This window comes from Lycium ferocissimum, chromosome 12, assembly GCF_029784015.1.
Source record: "Lycium ferocissimum isolate CSIRO_LF1 chromosome 12, AGI_CSIRO_Lferr_CH_V1, whole genome shotgun sequence".
In the NCBI taxonomy this organism is placed as follows: domain Eukaryota; kingdom Viridiplantae; phylum Streptophyta; class Magnoliopsida; order Solanales; family Solanaceae; genus Lycium; species Lycium ferocissimum.
In genome coordinates, this window is record NC_081353.1 from 35,738,078 (window position 1) to 35,751,685 (window position 13,608).

At 35.3% G+C, this 13,608-nt stretch overlaps 1 protein-coding gene, 1 long non-coding RNA gene and 2 pseudogenes across 3 annotated transcripts in view; 2 read left to right on the top strand and 2 right to left on the bottom strand.

Moving 5' to 3' along the window:
- Window positions 1–4,499, bottom strand: part of LOC132040357 (uncharacterized) — a 17,986-nt gene extending 13,487 nt beyond the window's left edge. Inside the window, exon 1 of the long non-coding RNA XR_009410678.1 lies at window positions 4,020–4,499. This is a non-coding gene — a long non-coding RNA (uncharacterized LOC132040357). The remainder of the gene's footprint in view (window positions 1–4,019) is intronic.
- Window positions 1–6,049, top strand: part of LOC132040353 (probable receptor-like protein kinase At5g18500) — a 26,328-nt pseudogene extending 20,279 nt beyond the window's left edge.
- LOC132040356 (probable receptor-like protein kinase At2g42960) lies at window positions 892–3,177 on the top strand (annotated as a pseudogene).
- Window positions 6,050–6,606: 557 nt separating the features above from the next.
- The window catches only part of LOC132040354 (pto-interacting protein 1), a 7,982-nt gene continuing 980 nt past the window's right edge, over window positions 6,607–13,608 (bottom strand). Inside the window, exons 2-9 of one of the 2 annotated variants that reach the window (XM_059430985.1) lie at window positions 13,481–13,513; window positions 12,642–12,740; window positions 11,975–12,222; window positions 11,754–11,880; window positions 8,769–9,042; window positions 7,927–8,059; window positions 7,737–7,823; window positions 6,607–6,988 (exon numbers count right to left, since the gene is read on the bottom strand). In XM_059430985.1, coding sequence (XP_059286968.1) covers window positions 6,878–6,988; window positions 7,737–7,823; window positions 7,927–8,059; window positions 8,769–9,042; window positions 11,754–11,880; window positions 11,975–12,222; window positions 12,642–12,723 — 1,062 coding nt within the window. In that variant the 5' untranslated portion in view covers window positions 12,724–12,740; window positions 13,481–13,513 and the 3' untranslated portion in view covers window positions 6,607–6,877. The remainder of the gene's footprint in view (window positions 6,989–7,736; window positions 7,824–7,926; window positions 8,060–8,768; window positions 9,043–11,753; window positions 11,881–11,974; window positions 12,223–12,641; window positions 12,741–13,480; window positions 13,514–13,608) is intronic. The other variant, XM_059430984.1, reaches the window with a different exon arrangement.

Sequence of the window (13,608 nt, forward strand, 5' to 3'; positions counted from 1 at the left end):
GGGATCTTTGTACATTTTATGTGTTTCTTTGAGCTTGAACCTTGATTTAGATTAAAATTTTGATTTTTTTTTTGATTCCTTCTTTTTAAAAAAAACTTATAATTTGCCTGCATTTGTCTATTGGCTTTTCAATGATAATAATCCTTACATCCCTTTGTGGAATATTGATGGTAGTGTAAAGAGGATCTTTCTTTTTTTTTCCTGTAAAATATCAACTATGATGATTCTTAATACGGGAATAGTACAAAATAATGTTTCAACCAATTTGGGATTGAGACATAGTTGATTTATTTTTAATCTTTTTTCCTCCTCTCATTTACTTTAACAGTTTGATGGTTTTGGTTTGAAGGGTTAGGTTGAAAATCTTTTTTACCTTTTCCTCTGCAAGTGTGTGTGAAAAATTGAGTGATCCCTGCTTTACTGCCTTTAATGATATTCTAGAAAAATGATGAAGTAATAAATTTGTAATGAAAATATTATAATGCATTATGTAAAATACATGAAAGTCAATACAAACTAGTTGGGAGAGTAAGGATTGGTTGTTGTTGTTGTTACACTTTAAATAGGTCCAGGTATAAGTTTGGTTGTTGGTGTAGGAATAAGTATGATATTTATAGAACCTCTAGTTTGAAAAAAATAGAACTCTAGTTTTGGAAAACCCAATTTTCCTCTAAAAGAAATGCTTTCTAGTATTAGAATAAATGAATAGAGCAGAATTAATATAGAGGATTCATATAGTAAATCCTAACTATGCATGATATTGAGGCATTGTTGATTGGTTGGTTGATATATAAAATACATGATTGCTAGTCATTTTGGAGCTGTTTGTTTGTATGTTTTTTCTTATCTTTTCTGATTTTCCTATCTTCTATTTTGCAGGTTTCATTAATAATGGCATCTGACCTTAATTTCCAACTGTCTAAGAAAACCCATATATTTCATCTCCAAGGTGTGGGTTTTATTAGCCATCTTTTGTTGGACTTTTCATTGTGGTAATTCTTTTGCTGCTGCCATTTTGTTTTTTCTCGTAAAATCGAGAAGGTCTCACGATAATACACTACCTATCATAAGCAAAATTCCTTCTGTGTGCAAAGAGAATAAGAGTTGATCAAAATTCGGCAAGCAACTATGGGAGCCAGTATAAAAATCCCCTTGCTTATCAGGACACGTACTGTGAGAAAGATTCGGATAAGCTTTTGTCGCATTCAAATATTGACAAGATGAAAGATTTCGACATTAACAGTCAATCAGACTCATTTACTTATTTAGACAAAGACGGAACATTTGATTCGGGGAAAAGAGAGTCGCCGGAACAAATGTCCCGTCCCCTCTCTCTGGTCTGCCTGAGTTTTCTCACCTTGGGTGGGGCCATTGGTTTACTCTGAGGGACCTTGAAACTGCAACAAACAAGTTTTCTAAGGATAATATCATTGGAGAGGGTGGTTATGGCATTGTTTATCGGGGACAGCTGATCAACAGAACTGAAGTTGCTGTTAAAAAACTATTTAATAATTTGTAAGTTTCGATAGGCTTATCTTATTCCTTCATTAGTTAGTGGTCTCACTTGCATATGTATGCATGTATGAATGTATGTATGTATGTGTGTGTATATATATATATATATATAAGGGGGCAAGTTACACATTTGGCGAGTTTGCCAAAGACAATTTCATTCGCTAGCCAAATATACAAAAAAAATACACTATTTTGTACCAAAACTGTAAATATTATGTCTATTATACATTAATATACATTTGCTGGCTATTACTTTGGTGGGTTATTTATGTCAGTTTCTATATATATATATATATTGACATATGGGGTCTTCCATATAGAGGACAAGCAGAAAAAGAATTTCAAGTGGAAGTTGAGCCATTGGTCATGTCCGACATAAGAATTTGGTTAGACTTTTGGGCTACTGATTGAGGAACCCACAGGTACACATTTTTTAATCTCTTTTGTTTCTCTTCATTACATCAGATAGGCAGCAATAACTTACTCCCTCCGTCCCCATTCATGTACATACTTTTCCTTTTAGTCGATTCCAAAAGAATGACATATTTAGTAACATCTTCTATACTCATTTTACCCTACGTGAGATGATAACACACAAATCTATGGCTTATTTTAGACCACAAGTTTCAAAAGTCTTCCTTTATTTCTTTAACTCCATACCCCAAACACCTTCACATAAATTGGGAAAGGAGGGAGTACTATTTAGCATTGTAACTACACTTTTTGGTTGAAACATGAGATTCACTCATCTCCTAGTTTAGGAAATAAAAATGGGATCAGTTTTTCATGTGATATTATGGAAAAGGAAAACCGATATTCCGCCATCCTCTCTCGCTGCTGATGTCGGATTATAATATTCTTTTGTTTTGGCAAATATGCCAGATTTGGCATTTGCTAGTTAGGTTTACCTTCTTTAGTACAAACTGAAAGGAGAAAGGCTTCTGGTACACTTCTCTTCACGTTGCTAAGAATAAATGGAGATAATTTTTCAGTATTATCAGTTGGATCATAAATAAAATAAAAAAGTAAAATAAATAAAGAATCTGCTTTCTGCAGCTTCAAAACTTACTTCAGACGCCACTTTGTATACTGATCCTTGTTATATTTAGGTTACTGGTTTATGAGTGTGTAAACAATGGAAATTTAGAGCAATGGCTACATGGAGCTATGCAACAGCATGGGTACCTTACATGGGAAGCCCGGATGAAGATTCTCCTTGGAACTGCTAAAGCGTGAGTTTTCTCCTATTTTCAACTTTTCATTTACTTGTCTCATACCTTTTTTTCTGTTCTCTTATATATGCTTTTTATACTTGTAGTCTTGCATATTTACATGAGGCAATTGAGCCCAAAGTGGTGCATCGTGATATCAAGTCAAGCAACATATTGATAGATGATGACTTTTTAATGCAAAAATTTCTGATTTTGGCCTGGCCAAAGTTGCTTGGTGCAGGGAAAAGTCACATTACGACCAGAGTTATGGGCACCTTCGGGTAAGTACATTTATAGAGCTATCTTGGATGAGCTATCTCCTTTTTACACCCCGTGTTCTGTCTACAGAAAGGTAACAATGGTTAGTCTAATACTCCCTCTGGGTCGAGCTCGTTAGCACAGGGGCCTTGCCTAGTGCGGGTTATCTCTCGTGTGTGGTTTGCGGGCTATTGCACAGAGTGCGCAGCCGAAGGGTGCGGGTTTTCTTGTCATAAAAAAAGACACCTTTCTATATTTAGTTGCGCAAATTTCCCATTTTACCCTTAATGAGAATATTTATAGCCACACAAATGTTTATGGTTTGTCTTAGACCACAAGTTTCAAAAGTCTTTTCATATTTAAATTCATCTCTTATGTTTGGCCATTTCCTCAAATAAACAATAAACACATAAATCACTGGGAGATCCCGTAGATTATGGTGGCCTGCTCCCGACTTCTGAACATTTTATCATCACTGTACTCATCTCTTTTGTTAAAAAGGGGTGGCCCATTTCAAACTCCCTCGGCTAACAGATAGTCGTCGCTCCCGATCATATGCAAATAGTGGTCTCCATGAATATTAATGAATATATATTTTTTTTTTAACGATGTGTACATTAACATATTAAGTTGAATAATACTTTTATACTTCTAATGCTATTTTTTATAATTGTTATCTCATCACTGGAAGAGATCCCGAGAGATTATGGTCGCCTATGTATAATTAAATTTAACGAGGTATTAATGGAATATTTCTCTCCTATTATATATATATATATATATATATATATATATATATATATATTTTATTAGAACATTATTTATAAAGCTATTGTAAAAGATAACTATTTAGTGCTTTGATTGTTATTAATAAAATTTATTGTTTTTATTGCAACTAATTTATTTCATTTTTTTTTTTTTTTTTTTTTTTTTTTAAAATTTATTTTTTATAGAGGTAATAAAAAAGTATTTAAAGCTAGCTTATAGCTTGTAAATGATTTTCACCCAATAAGTTGTTTTTGAACCACAATGAACCTGTAGATCTTTATTCATGAGATTCTCATATTTACTGGTGATGCATTCTACTTGCACATTTTACATTAGGCTATGTTCTAATTATGCTTATTATCTTTCCAAAAATATGTTTCTCTCAAACTGCTTAAGCATTTTTTACTATGTTGAGCTGGATAGTAACAAGAAAATGGAAGTCTAATGACAACCTAGGATTTGCATTAAATTTTAGTTTGAGTAGGTTCAGCGAAGGCGTAAACTTTATCTTGGTTGGGTTGGTTTGATAAAGGAAAAAATAGAGAAACAGTTAATGGCAGTCAAAATGATTCAGTGGATGTGTGCAGCAAGGTCATAGGTGTTTGGTCTCCCAGAGGTAGCAAAATGTACCACAAAATGTCATTTTTTTTCAGTTAGCATTACACATAAATCTCAAGTAATCTTTAAAAAGTTATTTTCTGTTTACTTCTCTCTTTACGTTTTTGCCAGAGAAAGAGTCCATTTTATGAAAGTATGCCATCCAACTATCGGAAATGGCCATCTTGCAAATCTCGTTGCAGAACTATAGGAAATGGCTCAAGTTCAATATAGAATTCCCATCAAACTATAGGAAATGGCTCGAGACTTATTGTTTATGTCATCGTGCGAAGAAGATAAATTTTCATTAATTTTTTTAAAGTTCTTGAATCCCCCTAACATAAGGCAAGTTTTAAATGTAGAGGGGTTCAAAACTTTAGGTCACAAGTTTGAATCCTAGGTGTGGCATTCTTATACTTTTTGGGGTCCCCTTGTTGGCATTCTTGATTTTCTATAGTTTGATGGCATAAATGAGCATTTGCTGTTCGATAGCTCGTGACATTCCACCGGTATGGCATGAGCTGTACCTTTGGGCCTCCAGCACAGGTTCAATAGAATTCCTTTTGTCGTGCCAATTTTTTTAAAGCTTGAATGCTTAGGTAGATGAGAAGAGATCACCTAGTTTTTCATCTATGGTGGGCCGTGGTCTTGATTTTTGCCACCAACTATTCCACCAGTCGACCACTAGGCCATCCTGCAATGCTTAGGTTGGGAAGAGATCTGCAAGAGATTCGTCGACCACTAGGCCATCCTTGGATGCAAGAGATTTCAATTTTGTTAAAGTTCATTATTGATAACGATGCTTTCTTTGAACACATCTTGTTTTTCCACATTGTATTTGCCTTGCTGATATGCCATTTGTTTGGTGTACAGGTGAATCTTGTCGATTGGCTCAAGGTGATGGTTGGCAGCAGACGCTCTGAAGAAGTGGTTGATCCAACAATCGAGACAAGGCCTTCCACAACTGCCCTTAAACGAGCTTTGTTAACGACTTTAAGATGTCTTGATCCGGATTCTGATAAGAGGCCAACGATGAGTCAAGTTGTTCGAATGCTCGAATCAGAGGAATATCCGATACCACGAGAGGTGATATACTAACAGAAGATTTTCTTAGTTATTTGGTTGGAAAGTTATGTATAATCAGCCAGATCTTAATCTCTTAACTTGTTGGTCTTCTAGGGCCGTAGACGGAGAAGGAATCAGGCAGGCGCTGAAGAAACAGAATCTCATTATCGGAAGTCTAACACAGATAGCAGCGAGAAACCAATTTTGATGACAAAAACTAGAAGCGATCGATGAACAAATGCATGAGATTGAGCTACAAAAGCACAGGGCCAATCCCATCTTTTATGAATCTGAACACAGAAAGGAGCCATACATATATTTTATTTTCCATTTGGTATATCTTTTCATACTAGTAGATGTTTGAGAGAATCATTTTTGTGTGCATGAAAGTCAGAGTCACCGAGTTAGTATATATAAATTCCTCATTTTTGACTCTGCTCTTTACAGACATGGGTATGTATAATAGCTAGTTGACATGCCCTTTTATAGCAAGCAGGTATGTAAAGGGTTTCATTTTGTGATTGTCTATGAACAAAACCATTAGTTTTTGTTCTATTTTCTTGGGCTGTAATAGCTTCAGCACTTGATGTGAATGTTCAAGAAGGGTTGCAAAGGAAGCAAATTCTAATGGAAAATGTGGGATGGCAATGAAACTTTACTTTTAGGATAACCGAGCAACTCGTGAGGACTAGTGGTGCACAGTTCAAAACTCAATGGATAATGCTTCTGTCCTTTTACCCTTCTCAACTTGAACGCTAGGCTTAATGGTTGCAAATGAAGCAATGCTAAAGGAAAATGTGGGATGGCAATGAAACTTTCCTTTTTATAATAACTGCCAAATTCAAGAAGACTAGTGGGGCACAAATCAAAATTCGGTGGATAATGTATTTGTCCCTCTACTCAGTGGATAATGTTTGCGGCATGGTTTAAAAGCGTGTAGTGCGCCCAATCTACACATCACACGCTGCACTCTTCCCACGAGATGAAAACCTCTGGGCTGATGCCAATGAAACTTGTCCGATTTCATAAATTTTGTTACATTTCTTCTTGCCAATGGCAAGATGTTCCTGCAAACTTGGTGCCCTCTTCATACCAAACACTACTGCAAGTTGCATAATCAGTATTCTCTCTGCAAAAATACATAGTAATCGTCTTTCTCAAGAAATTGAAATACAAACAGAAGGCACCCATAAGGACAAACTATAGTGCATAAGAAATTAATGCTGAAACATAATTGTGACTTAATGCAATATGAACCTTGGTGGAAATTCAAAATCTCAATACAATCCATGAAAATCAATATGCATAGGCCATTTTCATTACAACGAATATACAATATTTCTTTGGATTCAGTCCCACCAGTATCACAATCATCTTGACTCGTACCAAAGAAATCAATCGCAATTTTTCTCATTACAGGGACGTAAAGGCTGGGGAACGGAGAAAATTCACAAGCTTGATGTTTAACTTGGTACAGGCCGAGGCAACAGAGGCTGAAGAGCCTTTACTACAATGCTCATGTTTGGCCGGAAATCAGCTTCATATTGCACACACAAGGCAGCAACTGCAGCCATCTGTTTCAGCAAGGCAGATGTAAGAAAATAGAGATAACGAAAATCAAGCAGAACTTATCGAATATTATGAAACGTTTCATCTTTCCACTGATTCAGACACTCATTTTTGGTTATTAACCAAGAGAAATGACAAAAATGGTCCCTTTTGTTTGAGGGTAGGTTCAAAATAGCCCCGTAAGTATGCACTGAATAGTTTTGGTCCTAAAGTTTACACATTCAGTCTCTGTCAAATATTTACCGAACTCCGGCCGTTAGATTTGACGGGAACTATAAAGAAGAATTTAGCGGCTACTCACATTTAGAGGTACAAGTTTTATAGTTTCTGCTATTTTTAATTTATTCCTCAAAGTCCGGTGTTGAAGTGTTATTTCTAATATCTTGTTTTTATATATTTTTAATGTCTATTGTAGTTTTTTGTATTGCATATTTTAGGATTGATGCGACTTTCTTGGTATTTATAGTTAAATCTTTTATTCCACTGTTTCCATCAAATCTAACACACAGAGTTCGGTAAATATTTGATGGAGACTAAAAGTCTTAACTTTTGGCAAACTAAAGGATCAAACTTGTTCAGTGCATGCTTAAGGGACTATTTTGAACCTACCCCCAAACATTAGGGACCTTTTTTTTCATTTTCTCTATTAACTAACATACCTTGAGAGAAGGACTTCCCGGAACCTACCGCAGAAGAAGAATCAGGAATCTAATTTCATTAGGCAAGAGAATTCTTTGTTTTGAGTGCACGTACCTTTGCGACTGCCTTAGGAGGGTAATCTGTATTTAGTCTAGCATCAACACACTGCTTCACTTTATCTTCACTAAGTCTTGGTGTTGCCTGTTTACAACAGTGTATAACATTGACTACAAATCAAAAGAACTGCCCAATTCAACAATGGTGTGGATTATATAAAGCATATGAGAATTTAGAAAGGCTATACCCAAGTTACAAGACTTTGTTGCCCACGTGGCAATGTATGATCAACAGGTTTACGACCGGTAAGTAGTTCCAGGAGCACAACGCCAAAGCTGTAAACATCACTCTTTGAACTCAACTGACCAGTCATTGCATATCTGCAACTCAAAAAAAGTGATGGTGCAGTAAGTCATCAGCATAAAAGTGAATTATACTCGGGTCTGACTTCTGAAATATGAGCTAAAAGCCGAACATTTCTTTCAGTTGAATACTAGATTAGCGAGAAAATGACAAAAAAGGACCCTTAAGTTTGAGGGTAGGTTCAAAATAGTCCCTTAAGTATGCATTGAACAGTTTTGGTCCTTTACATTTGCCAAAAATTAACACTTTAGTCTTCGCCAAATAGTTACCAAACTCTATTGGTTAGATTTGATGAAAACAGTGGGAAAACAAACCAAGAAAGTTCCATCAAATCCTAAAATATGCGACACAAAAAATTGCACAGACACTAAAAAGATATAAAAATAGCGAAAATTATACTTCAAAAAGTTGCACTACACTCTAGAAATAAAATCAAAAATAGCAAAAACTACAAAAACTGTGCCTCTAAATGTGAGTTTCCGCTAATTTACTTTTTTATCAGACAGCGTCAGGTAAATATTTGACTTAGACTAGAAGTGTTAACTTTTGGCAAACTTAAAGGATCAAAACTGTTCAGTGCATATTTAAGGGACTATTTTGAACTTACCCTCAAACATAAGGGATAATTTTTGTCATTTTCTCTTAAGATTAGTCACGGGGAAGATCAACTTATGTTAACCAAGCATGTTGCTTATTTGTATTTTATATATTTGAAAAGGGACTCACTCTGGTGCATGATAACCAAAGGTCCCAAGAACACGTGTGGAATGAAGACGTGCTGCCATATCAGGGGCTTGATTTGACAAATCAAAATCTGCTATCTTAGCAACATCATCATCAAAGAGTAAAATGTTGCTAGACTTAATATCACGATGAATTATATGAGGCTGCGCTTTTTCATGCAAGTACTCCAGTCCTTTTGCAGCCCCAACTGCAATTTTAACTCGTTGAGCCCATGACAATACTGGACCTGGCTGCGCACCTTTCACACCTTTTCTTCCTGCAACCACAAACTGAATTAATTATGCATTTTGTAGCAAATAACAAAACAATGTTACAGAAAAGCTGAAGAGAGCAGCCAAAAATAAAATTCCCAGTCCAAGCACTCTTGCCATTATCTTTGTCCATCCTCATAATAGGCACCCATAACGGTGTTTTAGCAGTAGCCACGATACACATTGGCACATATTTTATAGCCTTTTTGGCGAAGCGTCCAAATCTGCTTATTTTGGAAAGTGCTTTTTGTCGGTGCTTTTCAGCAGTATTGTCAAAGACACGCTTAGCCCTGAAGCGAGGCTCAAAACATGTTGAGCACTTCGCCTTATAGCAGTATCATCAAGGCTCTAAGACATACCTTTCCTTACAATGAGCCTCTCTTCAGAGGTTACACTAGATAATTGATATTTCACTTTATCGTAATGTTTTTACAATTTCTTTGTCCATATATTTGTTATTCATGCTTATTATTACTAGTCTTGGACTACATATATATATTTGTATGTTTGCACCATGTCGCCTTTTTTCATTATAGCCCACGCTTTATTTGCGCTTCGCGCCTAATACCCCAGCTGGCCTTAGAGTTTTTTTGCGCTTTTCGCTTTTGATAACACTGCTTTTCAGAAAAGTACTTTTGGATAGTAGCCGTGGGTGTTTGGCAATTCAATTTGAAAAGCACTTTTACCAATATTTTTTTGATGACATGGGAACCCGCAGCCGCTACCCTTCGGGTGCGCACAGGGTAATATTATAGCAGTAATTTGTGCTTGGTTAAAGTTCCAAAAGTGCTTCAGGGGAAAAGCCACTTTTTTTAGCTTCTGAAAAACAACTTTTGCTACTACTTAAAATCACTTATTTTTTCCTCTAAAAGCTTGGTCAAACACCTCCATTTTCTAAAATAAGCACTTTTTGGAAGGAAAAAAAAGCACTTTTGGCTTCCTAGAAGCTTGGCCAAACAGGCTATTACTTGCTGAGACTACCACCATGAAGAATTGTTAAAAAAGGTTGTAAAAGAAGCATGATTGACCATGCACAGAAAATAAAGATCAACAGAAAGTTCCAATGCTCTTCTGTCTGATTGGCCATACATGCAGAAGAATACATAAAGAGACGAAAATAGACAATCCACATTTAATGATACCAGAAAATAGTCGAAACACAGATGAAATGAACAAAGACCTATATACACTTCACAGAATGTTTAACAGACATACAACATGCTGTTAAGAAATGACTAAATTTTCTCTTTGCATAACAGCAACCTCATTGGCTAGAAATGCAATCAGGGTTCAAAAGCCCTTTATCGCTTTTTTTTGTGCATTAGCATTTGAACATATACCTTGTGGTGCCATATTCTAACTTTAGGTACCTTGTACACTTCTATACTAATTTAGCATATATTTTCCGTTCGGTGAGGTCCTGAAATGTTAACACAAACCTACAAGTCATAGCACTCTATACAACTTTTGGACTTTGATCAATCCGATTTACCAATTGAATTTTAAGGCATTACACGTATTTTCCACTTAGAGCCCGTTTGGCTTAGCTTATAAGTTGCTGAAAACAGTTTTTTGAGTGTTTGGCTGGCCAGCTTATAAGCTATTTTGTGCTTAAAATAAGCCCAAAAAAATAATTGGGCCCGTTTGGCTTAGCTTAAAAAAAACAGCTTATAAGCTGAAAACAACTTATAAGCCCAAAAAAAAAAAGTTGGGCTACCTAACTTTTTTTTTTTTTGTGGCTTATAAGCTGATGCTGTTTTCAGCTTATAAGCTGCTTCTTTTAAGCCCATCCAAACAGGCTCTTAAACCAACTTTTCAACAACTTCAAAATACCTTTTTTATATTACTATCAAAAGAATATGCAATCTAACTAATTTCTTCATTTTGAGTGTTTATTCAAACCATGTCGAATGGGAATTGAGATGGAATATATATTTGAGAGAATTATATACAACAAAAAGCGAAAAGAAGAACTAAAATTGATGGGTTCTTAATAAGCAAGGTCCTATGAAGATATCTAGGTGCAAACTTACTCTTAGTTATGGCATTTTTCATGTCAGAGAATGCATTAGAAAGGAACTTCAGAATTTGGGATGAAGCATATGTTGACCACTAGTTAAGGGGCTGTTTACCGCATGGTGCATTAATGAAGTGCTTAAAGTGGAATCTGAAATGTACTTTCACATAGTTTGATTGAATAACATAAATTTCCAAACAGAGGCTATGGAGACAATTTCTTCTGAATAAAACAAAATCTACGGAGACGAGTTCTTGAGATTTGCTAAATATTTGATTCATTTCGGCTTAGGAACCAAATGCACAAAGAATTATGATTAAGACTTGTAGCATGTTTGGCCGAACTTCTGGGAAGCCCAAATTGTTTTTTTTTTTTTTTTTCAATCAAAAAGTGCTTATTCTAGAAAGTTGAGGTGTTTGGCCAAGCTTTTAGGGAAAAAATAAGTACTTTTAACTAGTAGCGGAAGCAGTTTTTCAGAAGCTAAAAAAAGTAATTTTTCCCTAGAAGCACTTTGGAACATTGGCCAAGCACAAAGTACTGCTCCAATATCGGCAGAAGTGTTTTTCAAATTGCTTAGTCAAACACAAAATGCTAGTCTCCAAAGTTTATTTTTTCTAAAAGCACTTTTCAAAAGCAGATTTTGGAAGCTTGGCCAAACAAGCTATTGGTTCTCGAAAGTATTATAGCATAGTTACTTACCATGAAGAATGTCATGAAGAGATCCATTTGGGGCATACTCATAGGCTAGCACACGAAGACCCCCATCCACACAATAACCAAGTAATTCAACCACATTTTCATCTTTTAGTCTTGAAACCATTGAGACCTGCGATTGCATACATCATATCCAGGCAAGGTTACTAAAGGTTACGTGCAATAGTATAACATAGTCAAATGAAAGATAACAAGGCGGAGCTAACCTGAGCTAAAAATTCTCGATCAGGCTGCTTACTCGAGTCCAATTTTTTAATGGCGGCAGCACGTCCATTTTTCAGGACACCATGATATACCCTTCCATATGATCCCTCACCTATCAAAGCTTTCGAACCAAAATTATCGGTGATGTCCTTTAACTCATCAACAGCGATGGAAGGAACAGCAATGGGCTGGATGTTCACGGGTGTCTCTTTTTGTTCACTTTCTGTAGCACGCTGACCTCCATTGTTTCCTTTGGGAGATATGGAAATCACAAATTAAGGAATAAACAGAAGTTCAATGAACAGAACCATGACATTAGATGAAGAAAAGAGTCTAAAGTGATAGGTAAAACCCAAAGCAATCAACGAAAGACTTGAAATTTTGACTTGATCATTTATCAATACTCAAGACTTCAATCGGAATGTGATCACGAAAACATCAAATACAAGCATAATAAATGTTTGAGCTTCCCATTTCAACAACAAAATCCTTTCCCAATGCTCAAGCATTCACAATAACAACAACAACTACTACTACTACTATGCCTCTATCACAAACTAGTTTGGTCAGTTATATCAATCCTCTATATTCATTCCGCTCTATTTGGACACATTCGCCAGAAAACAGAAAAAAAAGAAAATAGATACCCAGTACAAGGAAGAAACTAACCAGCTGAATTGTGTGCCATGAATGGCCCATTATCAGCAGCTCTATGCATATCATCATCCTCACAACAACTAAAGCAGCTCATACTTCTTTCAACAAATTCTGCAAAATACAACAACTCAAAACAGTTTAAAAAAAAAATTACAAAAAGTGTCTTTAAAACAAGGAACACAACCCCATTTATTAGCAGTATAACAACAAACAACAAAAAAACAAATCATATCCAGATTCTAATTAATCCACAACAAAGCTGCATAAGCTAATCACAGCAAACTCAAATAGGGAACTGAAAGAGTGACATTTAGTAAAAAAAGAAACATTATAATATCCACATATACAAAAAAAATAAAATCCAATCTTTTAAACTGGGGTTGCCCTTTTTTTCATAAAAATGAAAAATTGGAAGAACCCCAAGATTTATATGAACAAAAAATTGCAGAGAAACAAATGACAAGATTTCCCAAACAAAAATGAAAAAGTGTCTTCTTGAGATTTGTCCCAAAAGAGTGTGTTAAAGTATTTAGTAAGTTGATAATTCAAACATTCTACGTGACAATGAGAAGTTATAACCACAAGATTTATACACATCTTTAAACACTCTTTATTTCTTAAATCTTAAACTCCGAGACTAGTCAAACTAACTCACTTAAATTGGGCTGGAGGGAGTATCAACATATACAAAAAACAAATCTTTTAAACTGGGGTTGCTCCATTTTTTTCATAAAAATGAAAAAATTGAAGAACCCCAAGATTGATATTAACAATTGCAGAAAAAAACAACATAATAACCCTAAGATTTCCCAAAAGGGTAAAAAAGGGCTTCTAAAATTAGAAGTACTTACAAGATTTGCAATTGATGTAACGTTCTTGAAAGTGTAGAGGTTTTGATCTATCTGTAGGAACTGAGAGAGCTAATAAAAAAGGGAAGAGAAAACCAAAAAAACCCAAATTTTAAAAAGCAAAGAAAATA